Genomic DNA, 24,536 nt, shown 5'->3' with positions numbered 1-24,536 from the left:
CATCTGGCTCTTGACAGAAAGCATTGGCCAGTCTCGCCTCCAAATATGCAGGGAAAATGTTATCATTGTGGGTATTGATTTTCGCTTTATTGACAGCAATATCTAGTCATCTCCGTCACTCAAAGTCAGCTTAGGAGAATTAGGTCATGCATGTTATGATTTTTCTCTCACTGATTTAAGGAATTTTCCTAAATTATTCATGTTTTTGGGTATAAAGTTTATTCAATAAATATTAAATACCTCTGAGATAGAAAAAGACTACTAAGGATTGTGTGAGATAAACAAATATAATTTATTTCTGCTCCCTTGAAGTTTTCAGTAAAATAAGGAAGAAACTCTTAGGAATATGTTGTGTTATAGAAAGAATAGAACCTCAAGGGAAAGAGAATGAAACGCTGTCTCTTGGGGAACCGGAGCAGTCACTGCTGTTCCATGAGACGTCCCATCTCTGCAAGGCCTGTGTCTAACTTTTCCATTTTGTAAAATGGGAACCTGATGAGAGTTCATGTTTATTACTTAACTGGCTTAAGATTTATAATTAGTCAATCATTCTTTGGCCCCCGTGTTCAACCTGAACCACTGTATAGGCACAGAGAACCAGCAACACTGGCGGCCCTCCTGGGCAGGTCCAAGGCAATAACCACTGGATTCTAACGAAGGCTCTGATTAGAACATTTCAGGAAATTACAGGAACTAATTCATTCATGCAGTAAGCCCTTATTGGTAAGTAATGCACTTGATTCTTCATCTTTTAGATTCTTTAGGTGAGGGACACATGCAGAGTTCCTTCATCCTTGAAGTTCACATAAATCATGCACATGGTACATATGTAGGGTTCAGAAATTCCCTTATGGTTCTGATTTCCCAAAGAAACCTCATCCTCACTCTCAAGTCATCTCCCATTAAACTTAAATCACCAATTAATAACATACAGTGTTTAATAAACACTGACCTGAATGTTTTAAAACTCATTTGCTCCCAGTTCCAAAGCTGGTGTTCCTCTTATCATTATAGGTTTTTCTTCTTGATGTCATTTATGGGCTTAGCAGGAAAATATCACTTTTCTGCTCAAACAGGATACGGTAAATATCACAACAAAATGAATGACAGCATTTTAATGAAAACCACTGTTTGGCCTCCATTTTGAGAAAATAGGACTCATTATAACACAAATGTTTTATCAGTATGGGTCCCCACATCAGTCTTCATACCGCAGTGTCAACCATGAGGTTTGCTGAATTTTTAAGGCTTTCTCTGGACCTGTCAGACCTTTATGGGATTAATCCTTTTTATTTGTAACAGCAGTTTCCACAAGATGAATACTTCATTTCTCATGAATCATAATAAAGCTGCCTTGCTTTGTCGGTAGAGTGACCTCTACGGTCTTTTATCTTCAAGGGGAAAGATTAGACTCTCCTTCTATTTTATGGATAATGAGGTAGGTGGTTGTTGGTCTCTTGACACTTTCAGTAACTGCACCTCTTTGTGGACTCATATGCGTCTGTGATAAACTGATCACAGGGTGATTATAGCAAATCTCTTCATATAACAAATTTCCTCCTAACCTTAAGAGTAAAATTTTTGTACGTAGCAAAGTTAATAGGGATGAACTCACAAATATTAGAGCTGAAGACACCTAGAAGTTAGCTAGTCCAATGTCCTTGTTCTATTGGTGAGTACATGGATTTCCAAGGGTGTGGCCCAGGCTTGGCGAGTGACAGAATTACGCAACTGAACTCAGGTCTCTTGATCTCTTGTGCTGAGAGCTTTCTTTTGCAACAGACAGTATGCCTTTTTTGCATATAAATTGCATAAATTGCTCTATTGATCTACTTGGAGTCATCTGGGACTTTTCCTTTTTTTTTGTTTTTGAAAAATCCACATTTAATCCCTCAACAACCCCACGGCTCTACCTTCAGAGTGGATTCGGAATCTGACCATTTCTTACCACTTCCACTGCAGGAGTTTCCTCTAAGTCCCATTATTTCTCACCTGGATGATGGAAGTAACCTGCTGGCCAGTTTCCTGACCTCTGATGACCCCTGTCCTTAACACAGCAACCAAGGTGACCTTTTGCAATAGGGTTTCTCATCCTCAAGTTAGTGATGTTTGGAACTGGAGGATTCTCTCTTGTGAAGTGCTGCCCTGTGCACTATAGCCTGTATGACATCATCCCTGGTCTTTCCCCACTAGACACCAATAGCACCTTCCCATTTATGATAACCAAAAATGTCTCCAGACATTTGCCAGATGTCTCCCAGGGGACAAAAATCTTTCTCTAATGAGAGCTACTGCTTTAAAATATAAGTTGGACCTTTTCACTTTAGGGTCAAAATGCTCCTTTAGGTTTCCATCTTTGTCAGTTAAAACAAACTTCTTTTGCTTGTCTACAAGGTCCTACACACCTCCCATTGTCCTCTCCACCTATTCTCCTTGAACTCTTCTCCCTCAGACTGATCAATCCTGTCCTATAGGTCTCTCTCCTTTCCTGGGAAAGCCCAGTCATGCTCACACCTGGGGACCTTATACCCTTCACTCTCCATACAGAGTTCTTCAAGGTGGAGACTTTGGCAGGTAATTGGGTTTATTTGAGGTCATGAGGGTGAGACCCCATGATGAGATTAAAGGCCTTATAAAAGAGACCAGATTGTGTGCACTCTCTTATGGGCGAGTGCTCTCTCTCCCTCTATCTCTGTCTCTCTCTTTTTCTCTCAAATATTATTACAACCATGTGAATAATAAAGCAAATCACTATGAATCAAAAAATGAATCATTTCTTAGAAGGAAATGCACATAAACTTTAACAACGGTTTTCACTAGGTGAACAGGATTATAGGCAATTATTATATTTGGTTTTGTGTCCACATTTGTTTATTTGTGTACAGTAAATGCAAGTAACTTGATTAAAAGTCCATTAGTCCCCTCAAAATTAATGGCATCTTCAAAGCTTGCCCTCTCTTCACTGTCATCCAGATGGAGTTATTCTTATGCACTGGGAACCCATTAACTGGTACTTTTGCTGAATATTCTGAATAGTCTTCCTTATTATTCTCATTGACAGCTGTGCCTTCATGAAAAGCTGTCCATCCCTCTACTTTGAGAAAGACTGATGAAAAACACAAGGGGAGGAGAAAGCCAGCTTATATTTAAGTAAAATGAGGGGGGTTAAAGGTTCAAACCCAGGGCAGATTAAGCAGCACATCAAAGTTTCTCTTTTAAATGTTAATTTTGCACGAGGCCCAGGGAATGATAACCTAGATGTCAGACTGTGTTACCTGTTGAGCTGGGAAGAAAAACAAAATCCCATTGCAATTTCCCCAGTATCACACAGCAAAATCAAGCCGTGGTTCAGAGATTTAGCTCTTAAAGCAGCAAAAGGATGGGGAGAGTACTCGGCTACTCTGTCTTGGCCCTTATCATTTCTCCTTACTACTGGATTTAGCCAGAGGACACTCAGACAGTTGCCTGGGGCACACAGTTCTCACCCTATAAAAACCTCAGATCTTAGCAAAGCTTCCTCTGCCTTGTGGAAGATGCCATGTGCTCAGCATGTCTGATGCGGTTCCTCTGTGTGGGCTCACTAAGCAATTTCTGCTGGGACAGTTGCTTCTTGAACTTCACATCATGTATTTATATTTCTGAGTTTTGCTCTCTGTCTTGTAAAAGGGAAGAGAAAAGAAGAATCACTGTGTCAAGAACAAATCGAGTTCAACAACCTTTCTCCATGGATATTTGGTGGTATTGGACTAGGTCAGCAAACGTCCTGACACGGAAATCACTTTTCCTGATTCAATCATGGTAGCTTTCCAAGAGTTTGCTCTTCTCTTCAGATATGTGAGAACTGAGTGGAGTAGGATGGCATTCACATGATATTTGATCACTCTTGCCATTATTTCAAGGAAGTGAATTCATGGGGATATGGTTGAAAATACAGGATGTCCAGTTAAATGTGAATTTGGGGTAAGCAACAAATAATGTTTTTGGATAAGTATGCCTTATGCAGTATTTATTAAATATAAGCATTTAGGACATATTTATATGAAACCATTATTTGTTGTTTATCTGAAATTCAAATATGACTGATATCTTTAATTTTTTACTTGCTAAATCTGGCAACTGTAATGGGGGAGGAACTTGCAGTGTCCTCTAAAATTTTTAATTTAAATTTTCCATCAATAGCTTCCCTACAATTCAATGATACTTAATACATTGCCATAATAAAATGTACCTGTATTTCTTCCTGATAAGTCTTCCTTTGCATCATTTAAATTAAGGAATAAGTCCTATAACATCTAATTCATTTCTAATTCCCATCTGTTAGTGATAAAAAATTTTTCTTGAAGTTGAACAGCTTCAAAATATGCTAGTCTTTTGCAAAGACTGGCATGTACACAATTAAAAAAGAAAAAATACAACCCCATCTTTTGACAATTATTTTTACTTTGTCTCTTAACAAAGTAGAAAAAAAAGCACTGGCATTTCACAGAAGTCCCAGTGGTCACTTGATCTGGTCCTTCTGTCTTGCTCTGGGCTGACTGACGTTAAAGTCTTGCATTAAGATAGAGCACCTATTGTATCCACACCCCAGACAGCAGCAGAATGAGTACAATTATGGTTTTGCCCATCTAGATACTACACTGAAGTGAGGGGTAGTTCAGCCAAGCAAGTGTCTAGAGTTCCAGTGGTTTAAAAGGCTACAGTTACACCGTGGACATAACATGTAATGAAAGAAGTGCAATCTGATAGAGATTACTATATTTACCAAAACTCCTTTTGAAAGAGGACTGTAGCTATCATAGTTGTAAAAAGACATCCTTTGACAGCTCCTTGTATAAAGAACCAAGGATACTCCAAGGAGCACTCTAAATGTTCAGTTGACTGGAATTTAAAATTGACTTAATGGAGTACAACCATTTGGGGTCCAAACTAAGTGCTGGTTACAGAGGGAAAAGCAGACATATTGTCAACAACAACCCTCTTTCTTGGCCCTTTCTCCACTATTTTTTAAACTTTCAAAGAGAAGTGCGCTGCAAATATTAATAAAATATGTGTTGAGAAGGCGTTCAGTTATATGCTTCCCTGGGTCATCCCTATAACTTCAGTTCCCTACTTAGAAAAATAACTGACCCAAATTACATACATTTCCCAACTATGGAGAATTGTAACAGGGAAGTACAAAGAACACAAGGACAACAATGCTCTAGTCCAGGCCACCAGATACCTTGGAGAAGCAGTTGTCAAGATTCAGTGAATACAAAAATCTCCTGTTAGGCTGATTAAGCCCTGTGGGTCTCTATCCCCAAAGTTACTACTGATTGGGTAGGTCTGGGGTGGGGCCTGAGATTGTACAGGTTCTAAAATCCTAACAGGTTCCTGGTATTGCTGTTGCTACTCTGGGATCTGTGGTTTGAGAATCACTGCTTTGGAATTTATATTCGGATATCCCAAATCCAGTTAAGGTTACATATAGTTAGGAGGTCTTTTAATTCTTTTGTTTTGTTTTGCTTTGCTTTGCTTTTTAAATTTCCCATACCAAAGCCTCAGAACCATTATATACTTTCTTTAGGGCTGAAGTCCAGAGTTATAATTGTACTTAAAATTGGTGTTTGATGACTTAAAAGGGTATTCTGCCATTCACAGAACAATTTTACTTTTCTTCAGTGGAGATGCATTTCCTTAACGCAGGAGAAGCAGATGCGGTAGCATCTATTTCTAAGAAGAGATAACGATGGCAGAGTTTTCTGCGTTGATTACAAAAACTGGGGATCATCTAAATCTCCAAGCATCCCAAAGTGAAAGTTTTGTGATTTGAAAGGAGATAAAATTATGCAAAGCATGTGCTATGGGGACTTGTTCGACATTTTATAATCTTAAAATTTTTTCAGGAGCTGCTTTTTACTTTTATGCTACTTTTCATAAATTTCATTTTTTTAGCCTTTATTGCTTTAACCAGAAGCTTTTACATTTTGGACTTGGAAAAGAATTTCTGACTCCGCGAGGAATTATTTTTCACACTTAACAATGTTTGATATTGTAGATAAAATGTCATACTTTAAAAAACCCACTCTAAGTTAGTCTGCCTCTGTGACTGAATGACCTTTGACATTAAGAAAAATATGAGAAGGAAGGCATACACAAAGGAACTTACTCTAACAGAGAGATTTTTACTATTTGTTTGATTATTTTGGCGAGTTTCTAAAACACATTACAGATCTTTTCAATCTCTGGATATTCAATTAATATAAACTTTGAATGGCTCTGAGAGTATTATTCTGATGCTTATTTATGTCTGACAAAACCAAAGCAAATAAATGTTGGTATTTCTCCTTTGGAGCACCTATCAAGCCCTCCTCTATATCTATATTGGAAAAACATTGAAGGATTTGCTTTGTTATTATGTGCTTAAAAAATATGGTCTTTCAGAAGATGAAAATAAAGAATCATGTCCAAGAACAATATGACACTTTATTACTTTTTCTCAGACTGACACAAATAAGAAAAGACCAACTGGTTAAAGACATCTTTGGCTCTATGCCTAAATCCTACCCTGAGAAGATCTGGAGATCTTCCCAAGCCAACATTAGGAGAGAGAAGAGGCACTCACTCATGCTAATCAGGAACTCTGCTATCAGACTCAGTCATTCAGATTTCTTAGTGGATGGTATCAAGGTACTCTCAAATAGATTTCTCCAAAATATAATGAATCATTTAATTTTACAGCAGGCCATAAGATCACTTCTTTTATTAAATGAGGCTGAGAAACGTTACTATTTAAAGAAAGTTTCAACAGAAGGACCACTGTCTCTTAAAAATAAAACCAAACCAAAACAAACAAAAACTTATCTAGTTGGCTTTCTTTGGTACGAAATCCCTACCATAGTCAATCTAATGTAAAATCCTCTGTGAAATTTAACTCTTCGAAAGCATTCTTCTGTTGCTTTCTGGTTATTTCTTTCACTCATTTGCCAGGCAATCTGTCCCCCATCCAAATTCCAGCCACAACTTTTTGAGCTACAGGCTCCAATGTTATCATGTATCTTTCTCTGCTCAAACATTGGACCAGTGTAGTTGATTTCAGATAGGGATTCTTGGATGAAACAATTGGATAAAAATTATTTCATATTAAAAGATTAAAAGGTGACATACTGGCAGGCAAAACCCCTCCGGGGGAAATGAGTACCCTAAGAGTACCCTAAGAGGAGTAGAAAAGGGGGCAACCTAAATTGGAGTCAGTGTACTGTGTTAGTGGGGCATTTCTGAAGCCCCCGTTAGAATATTACCGAAGGGAATATAAGCAGCTTTGCCTGCATAGACTGGAACTTTGAGAAGAGGAACATTGGACACATATGTATTGCTTCTCAACAGATTCTGTTGACCTGAGACCATTTTTTCTAAAAACAAAGTAACTAATTCAAGTTACTTAAAGCAATGAGATACCTGTATTCCTCAGCAATGCTTTAAAAATGTAATTGTTATAAGGAGTCCAGAAGCTCAAATTGCCTGCAAAATGCAAGGGTAGTCGTTTTGAAGAAAAGTTAATTTTTATTTAACTTCCCTAAATTATGTACTCACAGCACTGAAAACTGTCATAAACTCCTTGTTTCAGATTAAGTGGATTATTTATTTGTGATAATGGGTACATATACTCATTAACATGCTGTCATAAACAGCTGCATTCAATGTGTTATGTGTTCTGTGACATAAATCAGGTGTTCAACATGAAATTGTTGTTTAAAATATAGGCCCCGGGAAGAACCAAAAAGCAATAAATGCTTTTTAATACGGTTGCATGGTCTTGAATTCTAAATTTATTTCTACCCTGCTAATGTCACTTGTACGGAAAATGCAGTATTACTCTAGTGAAATGTCTTGACATTCAAGGACATTGGAACTTCTCTCTGCTTTCCCAGCATTGGTATCTCAAGTGAGGTGTTCACTGACTCGTGTTTCTTTTCTTATAAAGGAGGGTATCATGTAGACATGGGGGAGTCATTTACAGCAACATCGGTTTGCATCTCAGTAAGCTCAGAGCAGGATTCTCTTAAAGGATGCCTTTAACCCATCCTAGCTCTGAGAGTTTCCAAACTAGATGTTGAAATTTAGAGATGGTTTAGTTCCATGCCCTCACTTTACAGATGAAGGAACTGAGGATTTGAAATTCTGAGGATTTGAAAGACTTATTTGAGTCATGGATCTCTACGTAGTAATGCCAGGACCAAGAGCTAAATATCCAGACCCCTAATCTGATCTAATTCTCCCTAGAAAAATGGGCAGTAAAAAGTAAGTTGGCTACACTAAGATGATTTCGGGGTTAGGAGGAGCTTCATGGGCAGTGAGGGGGCTAGGCTGTCTCTTTTGAGATTTTTTACCAATGTCACTTCTGGTAGACTTAACTGCTCACTGCAATTTTATAATTTATATTAATCTGAGCAAAGTTCTGGCTGCTTTCTTTGGGTGAATGGTCTCATTGGATGAGAGGAGTGTATGAGGGTAAATGCTACAGTTCACTGGGAGAAGTTCAACAGAGGAGCAAGATAAGAGGCTTCAGATAGAAGGCTTAGAAAAATTGGGTAGGACAGGTAACATTGTACAGGAACAGTGTGAAACTGTCCAGCTTTTATCTTTGCAGGAAAGTGGGCATATACAAAGTTAAGAAAGAATCTATCCATTGGAGCTAGGATGGACCAATCCTTTAAGAGAATGTTGATGACAGGCAATTTAGATGCTTGCCTTTTAAATGATAGAAAACTAGAAAGTTTATGCAAAGTACACACACACAAGTAATTGTTTCCATCACAGAAAAATTAAGGAAGCTAATGAAATTGGGGTTATTATCCTGAAACACATGAAGGCTAAAACATAATTTAGGTGGTATTTTTAGAGAAATTAAATGCTTCAGAAGAATAAAGGGCTCTTAAAAAGAAATGTCCATCTCCTCTGTGTTTTCACACAAAGCAATTCAGAACAAAATTCGAGATTAAATAGAAGCAAGAAAATTCAGTTACTCTAAGAACAAGTAAATAGTAAAAACAAGATACCAAGGGCCATTGTAGAATCCCTAGCCCCAGATATGGTTAAAAAATGAAATCAAAAGTAATTCAACTCGAATGATTTAGGCATACACTTGTTTGAGCAGAGGGTGAGCCCAGTGACTTCCAAAAACCTTGCCAAAGCCTGTGATTCAACAACCTAGCATTCTGCTAAATGCTATTTTGTGAGCCCTGAATATAATATACTTTAACTAATTATACTTATTTCACCCCCTCAGGATTCTTCAATGACTTTCTCTTCCTCCTGTTGATTTCTTATGTTCATTTATGTTTACAGAAAAAAAAAGAGAGAGAGAGAGAGAGAGAGAGAGAGAGAGAGAGAAACCGAATATAATATAACATTCACTTAGATTTCCTGGCTCATGAACAACATTCAGATGGAAATTAAGACACTTCAGGGATTTCTGATTATAGGTAGTGGCATGATTGACTTGCTTCTGCAAGTGGGGATTTGTTACCTATTTTAAATCTCACCAGAGCTTTGTTCTAAATGACTTTCTTTATGGTGTTCAGTTGATTTTTGTTGCTGTTGTTGTTAATGAAATGACGTATCTGAGTAAATTTTTTTCAAATAATTAATGGGTACAAAATGCAGAGATAGAAAATGCCCCCCAGTTTAGGGGTAGGAAGGAATAAATGAAACAAGATGGGATTGGGAGGGAGACAAACCATAAGAGACTCATAATCTCACCAAACAAACTGAGGGTTGCCGAGGGGAGAGGGTTTGGGAGAGGGTGGTGAGGTTTTGGGCATTGAGGAGGGTATGTGCTATGGTGAGTGCTGTGAAGTGTAAACCTGGCGATTCACAGACCTGTACCCCTGAGGCTAATAATACATTATATGTTAATTTAAAAAAATATTTTTTTAAAGTCCCCCAAATCCTAGGGGACTACTACTGCTTCTCCACTATTAAGCATTGTTACTTTAAAATATCTAGTTTTATTTGGAAAATATTAGCTTTTTCTGTCTATATATTTAAGCATTTTCTTATAAGTAGTGATGGCCATACTTAGATTTGTATGAATTTTTAATTTCTCACATTATTACTTTTCCGGTCAATTGTTTCATTAATTTGGTTAGCTCAACTGAGGCGTCTTTGTTTGTTTTGTTCCTTTAACAGAATATCATTTATTCTTTGATATTTTTCAAAGGCCCCTGCTGTTTTGAAAAGTTTTGTAAAGAAGAAGCAGAATATGAAAGCCTGTGATCCCTTTGATTAAGTGAACATATTTATTTCCCTCTTGCTTTCTTGCTCCAGGTTTCCAGATTAAGCCTTTCACATCACTGCGCTTCCTGTCGGAGCCTTCCGATGCTGTTACCATGCGGGGAGGAAATGTCCTCCTGAACTGCTCTGCGGAGTCTGACCGGGGAGTCCCGATGATCAAGTGGAAGAAAGATGGCGTCCACCTGGCCTTGGGAATGGATGAAAGGAAGCAGCAACTTCCAAATGGCTCTCTGTTGATACAAAACATACTTCACTCCAGGCACCACAAGCCCGATGAGGGACTTTACCAATGTGAGGCATCTTTAGGAGATTCTGGGTCAATCATTAGTCGGACAGCGAAAGTTGCTGTAGCAGGTAAGTGGATTCTTCCTTTTTTTCCTCCTCCTTCTCCAACTCTTCTTATTCCTTTTTTTGGGGGAATAAGGAAATTATCTTTGTAGAAAAAGTATGCATTTTTAGGATAAGGGAACAATGTAAAAAAGATAAATGCATATTCCCTTATGATTTTGACTTACTTTCTCCTTAATTGCTTGGAAAACAGTGGAAGGATCTGAGCAACCATTCTGAAAATGAGATTTTCAGAAACAAAGACTGTCTCAAGTTGATATACTACCTGTGTCTGCGGGGAGGACTTTTCATTAGTTGAAAATATTAGGAAAAATGATTTCCTAATTAATTCCATTTTAGAGAATCACTAATCCTGACATTTTGCAGAGCTTTTTTTCTTTCCTTTTTCTTTCTTTCTTTTTTTCCCCCCTTCAGAGCAGTGTATTTTGTTTAATGATAATGGCTTGAACTGCAACATACAGATTTCCAAATGAGAAATAACAATTTGCAATTAAACCAAGAGGGCAACCATTTGATATGGGCTTCTTTTCCCAGGTCCCATTTTGTCTAAAATCTAGAATACTGATAAGAATGAAGACTCATTTTCAGCAATAACATGTGCTAGGACAATTGGACAGGACCACCACTCCAGCACTCATTCTACCGAGGGTACGAGGAAGCTAAAATCTGCAAGAGATGCTCTTGTCAGGTGACAGCATAGAAAATCAGATATTGCGGATATTGCATACTGATACACATTCAGCCCAGAAATCTGGTTTTGTGCCACAGAAGAGTGTCACAAACCAGACTTTGCCTGAGCAAAAATGTCTTGGATAGGGGGCAAGTCTTCACCTAGAGAGACAGTGGGCAACCATCCGGTTTTAACCAGGACTGACTGGGTTTTAGCATTTGAAAGTACCATGCCCTAAGAACCAAGCCCTCAGTCTCAAGGAAAACTTGAATGGTCTGTCGACCTACCTGGTGGTGTCCTGACTGCTTTAGCAGTGACAGGCCAAAGCACAGTTGCAGAAAGTCCTCTTTACTCAGGAAGCACGTGAGGTGGCATTCTGATCATGCAAACCGAGGCTATCAGCCCCCTGGGTCCTTTGAGTGATGGATGCCTGGAATTTGATTGATGAGCATAAAGTGCAGAGAGGACTGAAAGTCTATATTAATTATGATTGATTAAAAGGAACAAGTGGAATAAACGCCGAGGATTAAGGTAAAATCTGCTTTGCCAAAATATTCCAAGTGAAGTGGAAAGGGTGCGACTCAATTTTTCTAGCGTAAGAATTTCTAGGCTGGCGTTTCGACAGTACTAAAAGGCAGATGCATATGTGCTGTTAATGAAAATGACCTGATTCTTTGTGGTTTCTGTTTCCCTGCAATCTAGATTCACTTTTACCCGCTCTGTTTCAATGGTGAAATGAAGAATGATCCCTTCCCTGTGAGATATTAAAACAAAGTAACTTCAACTTTCCTATTCTGTAGAAGGATGGGTTGGCAGATTCAGTCACTGAGTTACAATCTAATATTAGATTGTATCATTTCAAGGCAATAAGGCTGTTCACAGCATTTTAAACACTTACCATGCTGTTTGGCAACACAGCATACATCAATGTTATGTCTGTCGAGGTTAAGATTGCCAAACCACTGGAATGCACAAGGGGCATATATCTTCCTTGTAATAAAGACCATGGGCTTGATTTAATCTCATTTTTAAAGCATTAGCAGTCAATAAACCAGTCACCGCTAAAAGGTAACAGTCAGCTTTGTGTGAATGAAAAAAACAAAACAAACAAAAAAACCCACCAAAAAACCTGTTTTGTACCCTCAAGTGTGGTGTAGAGTCCATTTAAAATAATAACGCCTCTCTTCCACCTTTTGCTTTCTCAAAGTGTCTTTCAGGAGAAAGAAATGTGGCAAATGAAATCTGTCTTTAATCAATCAGAACGTTCCGTACCGTGCTCTTGACTTGCACCATTCATCCAATTTTCTAGGAACTTCTCACATGCTCTTCAAACTCTTCAACCTAACTGTGCACTTTGCTGAAGCCGGAGTGGGGGAGTAGGAAAGATAAGCCAAGGGCTACCATCCGTCTAACATCTTATTAAAAGTCTCAGTATAGGGTGCCCATGTGACTTGGTTGAGCTTCCAACTCTTGATTTTGGCTCAGGTCATGATCTCAGAGTTGTGAGATGGGCCCCCCCAGTGGTGGGCATGGAGCCTGCTTAAGATTCTTTCTCTAGCTCTCCTTTGGCCCCTCCTTACTTCTCTCCCTCTCTTAAAAAAAAAAAAAAAGTCTCAGTGTCACAAGCTATTGTCTCTTGGCATTCCTGAGAATTGCAAGTTCTATCAGTAAGGGCTATTAATCCATTTGAAAGCAGCTTGGCCTGTACTGGCTGAAACTGGGGAATTTTTATTTGTATCCAGTAAGCTCTAGTCTAAAATGGTGCAGTATTTCTCTGCCATGGATATTTCTGTTTAGCCTTCTAGATTGAGACTTTTAAAGAGAGAAGCAGAGACAAATTATCTGCGAAGCTTCTCCTTCCCATCCCCGCTCTATACCTACCAGAGTGTTGGGCATGTTTTGTACTTATTCATTAGCTATTTGCTTTGCCAGTGAACACATGGAGCTGTGCCATATATGGAGAGGTTCCCATTGTAGGGGAGTAAGAATTTGTGTCCCTTTCAAGGGTCCATCTAGCTGGACTAAGAACCAGATTGACATAGAACAGATTAACAGGAGAAAATAGAATTTAATAGCATGCATAGAGGGAATCCACACAGACATGGAAATTCCAAAGACACAGACAAAATGAGGTATCTACATCATTCTGAACTAAGGAGTAGGGGTAGTGCTTTTGGATTTCAGAAGAAAGGAATGCATTTCATGGGGCAATAAGAGGAAGAAAAGAAGTTTGGTAACTAGAGGTTTGCCCTGCCATATGGATGGCAAAAATTTTCAAATAAAATTTATTTCCACTGATAATCCTTGTTCTGGGAGAAGACCTCCAATTTAGATTACTCTGTATAGTTAAGAGGGGGGCAAAAGTTTCTCTTGAGCCCCTGGGGTCTCTACTGCTTTCTGCGTGGAATAAGAATAATCTTCATGACAAACTGGTCCGTGATGGAGTAGCTTGCCTTTGGCTACTCAACTGTCAGTGTCATCTTTGTTTTCCTCCTGCTCCTCAACTTCTCTCTCTCTCTCTCTCTCTCTTTCTTTCTTTCTTTTTTTTTTTTTTTTTTTTTTTGAGCTTGATGAGATTAAACAACTACTTGATGGACAGAGTTGGAGTGATTTTCTTTATATCAAACTAGTTGATAAATTATTGGAATAATTTGATTTATATCTCAGTAGTCTATAAAGGAACTAACTATTGAGGACTTTGGAAGTAGCAATGGACTATGCTGGGATATCGATATGCTACTTAAAAAAATAAGAAAGGCATGTGCCAATCCCTCATCCCTTCTGAAATCCATAACATCACGATGAGCATGGACCAGTCCACGCACATTTTCCCTACTCCAGATGTTGCCAGCTCTCTGAGCCTTTGAATTCTCTTCTGTAAAATCGACATAACAATAACCTACCTCCTAAGGCTGTGCTGGCTTTTAAAGAACATTTAGCATGGAAAGCTCTGGTACAGAGTAAATTCTTATTCAATGGCAGCAGTAATGGTACAAATTGACCTAAAATGGATGTTATGATGTTACTGCAATTAGTATTATTAAGGAATGACAACTTTGAATATTCCTTGTGATGATTCAGAACATTTTTGGAGGGATCAGGAGAAAAAGAAATATAGGCTACAAATCGTGAGCTATAAATATTGTCCTCTTGGATCAGATATCTGCTTTTGCAATCTATAAGCACACACTGGCAAGCCTGAATTGAGTTTTTAAAATTGAATCTATGCAGTTTGTTGGCAAGCTGTGCTAAAATCTGTTTGACTACAAGGTTCATTTTTCACAACTTAATCTAGTGTTCTGTCCATGAAGCCAATGTAATTTGTACTGGTCAAACCAGGAGTTCTAGATCATGCAACTGCTGTTATCATTTCAGAAAAAGATGCTGGTCAGTCCTTTCAATGGAGCCTTCTTATTGTCCTTCCAACTGGAAAAGATTCACTGAAGCTGAGTTCACAGGAGTTTTGATCTAGTCTGAGAGTTTAACATAACCCCCTCTCCTCTAGAGGAGAGGGGAGTCAATGCCAGTGTGTAAGAAAACCATATCACTGCCAAGCTCCACTGCATAATCATGAAAGTACCATCTTGTTTATTTTCCTTGATACTAATCCCTCCCATCTGCCACCCACACACCCACCCAACCAGCCAGACCCTTGCCCACTCACTTCCCCTGCTGGGCTCTGAGGATCACAGCTGGAACCCAAGTATGACCTCTTCTTGTATTTACTCTCTTGGGGATGCACTGGGATCTGCTCCTTCTCAGGTAAATGGACACCGATTGCAGGATACATCATACATCATAGAGCATCTGTATACAGGTAGATTCTTCTTTTGTTAATTTTTAAGCATTTACTTCTTGACTATTAAAACCACTGACTTTTGTATGATCTTTTCCTCTTTGTACAGTATATTCATATACATTAGCTCATAATGCTCAAAAAGGCTCTGTGATACAGATACCCAGATTAATAGAGAACTTTCTACAGGCAGAAAGTGGAACCCACATTCTCTAACTCTGGCACATATTTATTCCCTTGTGACTTTGCTTCTCAATCTGAGGATTAGATGTAAGGACACTGTGAATAATTTCCTAAGTAGTCATTTATTTTTAACCAAGAAAACTTTCCAAAATGTAAACAAAGGGAAAGAGTAGTCATTGTCATAATAATAATAATAATAAAATAGGTTTTATTTATCCATTTAGTCCCTCAAAAATATCAGCTCCCTGTGGGAAAACACTATGATTTGGTTGTTTTCTTCTCAAATGAAAGATTTTGCTACCATCATTATGCATTAAATGATGACACACGATGAATATCTCCTAAAGTATAGAGAACATATATCTTTAAAAATAAGCTTATATATACTTTTTAAAGGGTAAGATTTTTCTTATCTTTTAATCTTTGTAAGTGGTTTCATAATTCAGGCTCAGTTAGCATTTTTTTCTTTCTGTTTCTTGAAAATCAAGCAAATAAAAGGCCAACTAAATTGCCTTTACTCGAATTGTTATTTCATTCAGCAGTATATTTTTTTCTTCTTCCTTATTACAATAGATGTTTCAAGATGCAAATTGTCACACACTGCTTTTAAATAACACAGGCATTATAATTAAAATTCCCCTGTGTTAAAAAAAAATAATTAGTTACTTGAGGAGTTGTTGCAGTGAATTTCCTTCCAGAATGCCTCCCATTTAAATGAGTTATGAAATAATTAGTGAAAGCATATTATAGTGAGAGAAGCTAGAATCACCTCAGCTGAATGGAGCATTTTGTGAAATGATAATCTGACCTTTACGTTTTTACTTAAAAGGAAACAGAAAAAGGAGCTTGTCTTAAGAAAAAGGAGAATAAACTACATTGCCTCAGGTCACTCAAATGTTATATAAAGGAAACAGCAAGAAAAATGCTCATATTCCTTTTCTCTACAGGAACAAATATAAGAATCTTGCCTAGAAGGTCAAGTTCATCTGGTCAAGCAGTTTAGAAAATGTAACCCAAGGCCTTTGAAAACTCTCAAAATTCTATTTTGGGAAGGTGCAGTTACAGAGCAAAGCTTTTTTAATTTTAATCCAATAGGGATAGTATTTATTTTCAAACAATGAGTAGGAAAATAAATTGTTCAGACACCATGATTCTTAATGATCTTGATTATCTTCAGCTAGCTAAATGTTCCTATTGTTTTGTGGTTAAAACATGAGAGTAAAATAGATGTAATATGTAGGAAGGAAATGTGGTGTTATAAGTAATCGTTGGGTGTGTGCTAATCTTATAATTTTCTTTTAATTTTATTACTAAATAAAACTAGGATAATCACCAACTTGCCCCAGTGCTTCCTTACCCGCATCCTCCTGCACCCTTGCCTTAAATAATTGCATTTTTAAAAATGGGTTTTAGCTGCTTCCTTCCTAAGTCAATTAACTCTGCAATAAAATTAAAATAGAAATATATTCCTGAAAAATGTGCACAATGGAAAGACACCTTCTACATTATAAAAATTACAAAAGAGAACTTGACAAGGCTTTTTATAGTGGAAACATCAACAAAACAAAATTTTAAAAAATCTTCCTACCTTTCATTTCCTTTCTTTGTTATGAATTCTAATTCATGTGACAATGGAAGTAGCTAATAATTAATTCTAAAAATCATTATATTAAGAGCACTGGGTTTTTTTGTTTTGTTTTGTTTTCTTTTTCTTTTCTTTTCTTTTTTCTTTTTTTTTTTTTTTTTTACTCAAACGTTAAGCTAGCTGCAGTGTGATTTTTGCTAGTACTATAATAAAATGCAGGAGTAATATTTAAAATAACTCAATGATAGTAACAAAAAACTGTTTCACATTCTAGAAGACCCCTTTTGAATACAAAAGCTTGTTGTGGTTTTTTGTTTTTGTTTTTTTTTTTATAAATGTCAGGCCTAACAAATACTTAAACAGAGTAAGTAGATAGCTCAGATGACATCATTGTAAATCTCTGATGAAATTATGACTGATAATAAATTTAATAAAACATTTTTACTTCTATGAACCTACCACAGGTCCTGTTTTTTTTTCTATTATATTTTTTATGTCCACAGTAAAATTTATTATTTAAATGTAATATTATATAACGACCTTTGAATTGAGATATTTGTATTAGATGCAAAGTTTTTCTACAAAGTAAGGAAACCGTTAAACTTAGGGGATGTTCTAGAAACTATCTTAGTTAAAAGAAATCATAGAAAATATCAGTGTATGTAGTCTCTACATCATTTTAATCTTTTCCTTTTAGAATGTAGGTGAAAGTACTGTTAGTGAAAGCACTTACTCTTCTCCCTTTAGGAAATTATTGTTTTTTAATAGTCTAATTTTATACCTACAATCTCCATATATTCTGTAATAAGCAGTCTAACCCATTGGCCATTACTCCCATAATTGTTTAAAAGCCTATTATTCAATAGCTGTGAGAATTAGAATAAATCAGAAAAGTTAATTCCTAGTGAATACAGAGCCATTGGGAGACATGAAGGAGCCACATTTTCTTGATGCGGCAAGTAACTTGTTTTGGAACTTAAATCCTGAGTTTAGCATAAAATAGCAACAATGAAACAGCAATGTTGGATATTTTTGATACAAAATAAATAAGGAGGGTAGGTCCCAATCTACCATCTCATTTCACAGTTCACTGGGAATACACACACACACACTCACACACACACACACACACACACACACACATACACACACACACACACACATACACACACACACACACACACACTTTTACATAATAAATAATGTAATATAGTATTAATATATTTAAATTTGCTTCTCCTACTGCTTAGCTGAAAATTCCTTAGAGGCTGTTTTTTTTTGTTGTTGTTGTTTTTTTGTTTTTTGTTTTTTTTGAGGCTTTCTATTAAAAGACCAAAACTATTGCCTTAGCCCCGGAGCTCAGTGTTTTCCACTGAAGGGAAGGGTGGAAAACACTCTAAAAGCAACTGAGAAGATGCTTTTGTTCGCACAGTTCATTTCAGGTTCTTGACTGGGGCTTGTATTTTTTTTTTTTTAATTTTAAATTTTTTATTTTTTATAAACATATATTTTTATCCCCAGGGGTACAGGTCTGTGAATCACCAGGTTTACACACTTCACAGCACTCACCAAAACACATACCCTCCCCAATGTCCATAATCCCACCCCCTTCTCCCAAACCCCCTCCCCCCAGCAACCCTCAGTTTGTTTTGTGAGATTAAGAGTCACTTATGGTTTGTCTCCCTCCCAATCCCATCTTGTTTCATTGATTCTTCTCCTACCCACTTAAGCCCCCATGTTGCATCAAGAAGATGTGGTATCGGGGCGCCTGGGTGGCTCAGTGGGTTAAGCCGCTGCCTTCGGCTCAGGTCATGATCTCAGGGTCCTGGGATCGAGTCCCGCATCGGGCTCTCTGCTCGGCAGGGAGCCTGCTTCCCTCTCTCTCTCTGCCTGCCTCTCCATCTACTTGTGATTTCTCTCTGTCAAATACATAAATAAAATCTTAAAAAAAAAAAAAAAGAAGATGTGGTATATATACACAATGGAATACTATGCAGCCATCAAAAGAAATGAAATCTTGCCATTTGCGACAACATGGATGGAACTGGGGCTTGTCTTTAAATGTCTCTCAGATGTACCTGCTTTAACTGGACCATATAGAGCTCTGGGACTGTGATACTGTGACTGAAAATAAGTATCTATGTGGCCTTCTTCCTGTTTCTGGCACTGAGCTCCTAAAACCCTGGCTATTTCCTTACTCCTGAGAGTTACTAAGGTCTTTTGCTATGTTCATGAGGTTGACTTTGGGATCCCACTCGAGGGTGGGCCCTGGTTAGCAGGAGAAAAACCAAGTGATTAGAGGGTTAGAACTTCCACTACCACCCCCTTGATCCCCTAGGATGGAGGGGAGATGGGCTGGATGTCCCATCAATGCTAATGGTCAGTGATTTAATCTGTCACGCCTATGTATTGAATCCTCCTTAAAAATCCAAAGAAGGTTCCAAGAGTTTCCCTGTTGGGTGCTGAGAGAATGATGCCTGGGAAGGTCAGGGAAACTCTGCACCCTTTCCCCACACATTGTCCTTGCATCTCTTCCTTCTGGCTGCCCCTGGGTTATACCCTTTTATGATAAGCCAGTGATCTAGTACATAAAATATTTCTCTGCATTATGTAAGGTGCTCCAATAAATTGATCTAACCTGAGGAGGAGGTGGTTGGAACCTCCAAGCTATAGTCAGTGGGTCAGAAGCACATGTGAGAACCTGGGTTTGTGACTAACTAGCCTCTGAAGTGGGAAGTGGGGGGGGGTAGGACTGAACCCCTAACCTCTGGACTCTGATCTGTCTGCAGGTGGGTGGAGATCAGAATTGAGTTGAATTTTAAGAACACCAAGTTGGTGTCCAGAGGATTTTTGGTGCTGCAGAAAAACCTTCTCTACACATTGGAATTGGGCTCAGGAGCCGAGAATAATTTATTTTTGTTTCCTTAAGGCAGCGAAGGTGGGGGGTAGTATGACTAACGAAAAATCTAGTAAGCCAGGGTCAGAGTAACTGCCTGTAAATGGTTTGATAAATATCGCGCTGGTGAAGGATATGTGTGTGAGAGAGCATCTGTGTTGTATCGTCTGCATGTTTTCTGTTATGATCTTTAAACAATTAGGTTTATACTATCTATAGTGCAACCTAGGTTGTCCAGAGATAATTAGACACAAATACATACCATAGAGACAAGATGCCCATACACTCACACACCTTTCCATTTCGATGGCTCTTCCTATCAAAGCCTCTATGTCTTCAATCCATTGATGAACACCAGAGTCATAAAACCTACTGTTTGATTGATAGCCCCTCTATTTTTGTTGTTATGCACATTGTTAAAAATTGTACTTTACCCCCCCCCCCCAAAATCATTTTCATTGTAACCCTGAAGTTCAACCACCCTTAAAAGGGGCTGCTCAGGAAACTTCACTTGCTGAAATTTCATTTGGAGCATTTCACCAAGTAAGAGTCTATTTAAGAAAGTGTGTTAAGGATTAATAAAGCCTATATAGAGTTTCGACCCTATGTTTCAGTGCCGGTTGATTTTATTGGATTGGATTTTTGTGGCCCCTGTTGCAAGGAGAATTCATCTCTAAAACCTGGAACATGACACACAAAATTATTATTTCTTTGATGCAAGCATTGCTTGCAAGGGCAACCTGTGTGTCCCAAGGACACTGGGTACTTCATGAGCAAGCACTGTGGCTATTTCTCCATGGTTATTTCCAGTTGAGTCTCAGCCTTGGTGGTGCCTGTGTTTAGAGAATGTAGTTGTAGATAGAGTAAATGTCTCCTTTAAATACCCCACAACCTCCATAACACATACACATTACATATATCTGGGGTTTGCTTTATTATGAAAGAGTTCACATACCGTAAAGTTTCACCTTTGAAAGCAGGTAATTCCCTTGTTATTAGTATATTCATCAAGCTGTACAGCCCTGGTCACTTCCTGACTCTGGAGCATCTACATCCCTCCCCTCATACCCTGGAAACCACCAGTCTACTTTCTGTCTTCATTGTCCTTTTCTGTTTTAATTCCAGTGTTGTTAACATACAGTGTTGTATTAGTTTTGGGTGTACAAGAGAGTGATCAGCAGTTCTGTACATCATCCAGTGCTCATCACAACAAATGTATACCTTAATCCCTTTCCGGATTGTTTTTAACATAAATGAGAATATTCGATTATCCTGTACTCTGTAGCTTTTCTTACTCTAACAGATGAGTCTCATTTCTTTAATTCCTCTATAAGATTTTATAGTTTCCATCCATATATTGATATTGGTTTGTTCTAATTTTTCTCTTTTGTTCATAACGCCTTTATGTATATTTTTATACTCAGTGAATACTCTGCTGTGCCTATCTTTTGCACGTCTCTTAAGATCTACTCGTAGCAATGCAACCGGCGAGTCAAAGGGTATCTGCATTTTAACAAATATTGGTAGATTCATTTTGTTAGCTTGGACCTAAAACGTCAGAGGTCAGTGTTTTTTTTTTGTTGTTGTTGTTGTTTTGTTTTGTTTTTTGTTTTGTTTTTTTTTTTAACCATTGAGCAAACAGAGCTGGCTTCTCCTTAACTTTTAAGTATTACTGAAATCTGCTGCTTACTCTAGCAGGTGTTATGAAGACACTGTCAACAAACAACCAAGGGCATTTGCCTCACTTTAAAAAAAAAAAAAAGGAGAGAGGGAGCAAGTGAGAAAGAGAATCTTAAGTATAGCAACCTGGGAAAATATCACTCACCTGTGTCCTGTGATTTTCCTGATATGTGTCTCTTCAGTCTGCTAGTAGTTGTCACTTCATGACTTGGGATTGAAGTGACCCTTGGGTAGAAACCAGAATTTCCCAAGCTTTATATATATACTGTCAAAATGGCATTTGGTCATATGGGCAGACCACAGAACAATGGGAACTTTCTCTAGTGTCCTAAAGACCCTCCAGGTTCTGGCCCCCACTTGCTCCTGTATCCTTATGTAGAACCCCATCCCCACTTATTTCTTCAGTTTTTATAGCAGTTTCTTAAACAAGCATATTCTAGTGCCCATGGCTTTGCACACTATTCTGTATGTCTTCCTTTCTCATCCCTTGCACTATCTCTTTGCATTTTATTTTTACAAGACTCAGTTCATGCAGCCAATCTTTTAGGAATGGTTGACTAGTGAGTTGGGGTTTTGTGAGAACCTGTGACACAGTGACCTGGTGTTTCTCAGAGCATGGAATGTGGCTCTCACTATATATTGATAATACACACCCATACCTCAACTCCTCTACTGGTCACTGACTTTGTGAAGATGCAGATCTTATCATATCATAGCCCACCTGGGTAAAGAGATTCCTTAGAACCCAGTTAGTTGCACAGTAGAGCACACTGGTTAGAAGCATTGGGTGTCAGAGCCAGCCATCCAGGACTTTGGATCCTGTCTCTGGTTCTTCACTATTTCTGTAAACTTGGCCACCTATGGGAATATTCTGGGCTTTGTTTTCTCTCTATAAAATGGGCCTACCACAATGAGGTTGCTGTAAGATAACCAAGAAGTGCTAAGTAAAGGGCTTGAAACTTTGTAAAGGCTCAATGGATGAAGGTTTATGAACAACAAAATTGGGGTATGGTTAAAACTTCCCTCAGTGCTCTGCAGCAGAGGGGAGGAAGGAAGCTCTGTGAAGAAGCCCTCCTCTCCTCTGTGAGGACACATGTCCATATGCCCTGGATGTCCTACCAGTCTGGCCTGCTTCCCATCCAGAGGCTTATCCTTCCCCATCCACACAGGTCCTGTGCAAACACGTGAGGTTAAATGTGCCTCTTTAAATCTCTTAGCACCAATGCTGTGGAATCAGTCCATCTTCCTGAGTAATTGGAGTTAATGAAATAACGATGTCATGACAAAGCATTTAGGTAATATCCAAGGTTTTGACTTTATTCTTCCTGATATTGAAACATAACACCTCTTTTTTTTTAAACATAACACTTAATTCTCACTTATCCAAAGTCTGCAGTAAAGTTTGCTGTAGCTTTGGGGAGCTTTCTGTGGACTAGCTCAAATTATGCTGGGACTCTTGCTTCTGAGAAAGCATGTGAACTGCCAACGGACAGGTTACCCCAGTTGGTGTTTAACAAATCATGAAAGTAAATGTCATTATAGATATGAAAACATTGCTAGAGTTAGGAGATTCATGTAAGTAATCTGACTTGCATTACTAGCTATGTTTTTACATGAATCTTGATTATTTATAACTGACTTGGGAAATTATCTCTCATTTTTTGAAGGTTATTCACTTATTTAAGGAATCTCTACACTCAGCGTAGGGTTTGAACTCACAACCCTAAGATCAAGAGCCACATGCTGTCCAGACTGAGCCATCCAGGTGCCCTCATCCCTCATTGGGATGCTTGTTGTCTCCTTGTGTTCGAAAATGCAGGCAGTCATTCCATTTTGCCAGAGGATTTAAATATGTTTTTTCCAATGCTAGGCTATCCTTTCTTTTATCGCCCCTGGATTTGTGTAAATATCTGCAGTACAAATCTTTCTTTCTTTCTTTTTTTTTTTTTTTAAGGCCTTTTGTAAGGCGCTTAGAAAGTATTTTAATGATCAGCATTATTTATGTTGCCTGTGCAGCTATGTAAATAATTCAATCCCTCCTCCACCAGAACTCTTCCAACTTAACATACCTTTAGAAAATGTGAATGCAATTATAAGGTAATAGTGCCCCAGTAAGCATGTCATTGCTTTGGAAAGGATACTGGGGGTGGAGAGCTGAGCAGGCCCATGCTAGGGCCGTGATGATAAAAAGAATGTTTATAAATGAAATAGCACCAGAAATGGCACCATACCTCGGAGGAGGGAAGCAATTTGGTGAAGTGAAAGATGTTAAATGTTTTAATTTTCTTCTATGCCAGTAAAATCTTGTAAAACAAGGTGACATATTAAATTTTCTATACTACAGTGGCTCCAAGAGCCTGTCAACATTTTCATTATAAACTCCATTTTCGGAGCTTTATAACTCAGCTTTAAGAATTCGCTCTGGCCTGACATTTGGAGTGCAAGGTCTTACCTGGGGGACATGTGTTTCACATGTTTGAGAAATTATGAGTTTATCCATTTTTCAGTTTATAATGAGTAACCTTTTCATACTCTTTCGCTCAGCTGCTGTGCCTCAGAAATTAGAGGCCGAAATAAGGCTTACATGTGGTAGGTCACCAATGGGGGAAAAAAACTACAAATGTGGTCAACATGGGTCAAGGCTGCCAATTCTCATCACGAAGACTCCCAGTCACACTGGCCGTTCTGCCCATCCTACGAAAGCAGAGAGAGCTCTACTAAACTGCCCTCAACAGTTTATAGACTAAAGTGTGTTACCCAGGAGGTCTTCTATGCCAGCTCTCTGCAGGGGAAACCCGATTGATTGGAGAATTCTTAGTCCCCGGTCTGTTTATTTCCGCATTTGTATTATTTTGTGGGTGGCCTAAGACCTTTTCCCTAAAGCCTTACGTTATTTTTCCCAGTCTCAGCATAGGTTGTTGTTGTATCTTCTTGGCGGTTGTGTTTTTTGTTGTTGTTGTTGTTTGTTTGTTTGTTTTTCCCTCTATCATATTTAGCACTCAGTAGGTACTTAGTCTATATTATTTAATTCTTTGATAATATAGGCTCCCTTTGTATACTTTAGAATGTCTATAGGTAAATCTTTGAAAGAACTACTTTTGGA

The 24,536-nt window shown here is 38.2% G+C and overlaps 1 protein-coding gene across 3 annotated transcripts in view; it reads left to right on the top strand.

Moving 5' to 3' along the window:
- DCC (DCC netrin 1 receptor) overlaps positions 1–24,536 on the top strand; it is a 1,135,716-nt gene that overhangs the window by 378,010 nt on the left and 733,170 nt on the right. For all 3 annotated transcript variants that reach the window (XM_082699428.1, XM_082699427.1, XM_082699426.1), the window contains exon 2: positions 10,309–10,629. In XM_082699428.1, the coding sequence (XP_082555554.1) occupies positions 10,309–10,629 (321 nt within the window). The remainder of the gene's footprint in view (positions 1–10,308; positions 10,630–24,536) is intronic.

Source organism: Mustela nivalis, assembly GCF_964662115.1.
Source record: "Mustela nivalis genome assembly, chromosome: 14".
In the NCBI taxonomy this organism is placed as follows: domain Eukaryota; kingdom Metazoa; phylum Chordata; class Mammalia; order Carnivora; family Mustelidae; genus Mustela; species Mustela nivalis.
The sequence above is the reverse complement of the archived record's forward strand: the minus strand, read 5'-3'. Positions and strand labels throughout refer to the sequence as shown.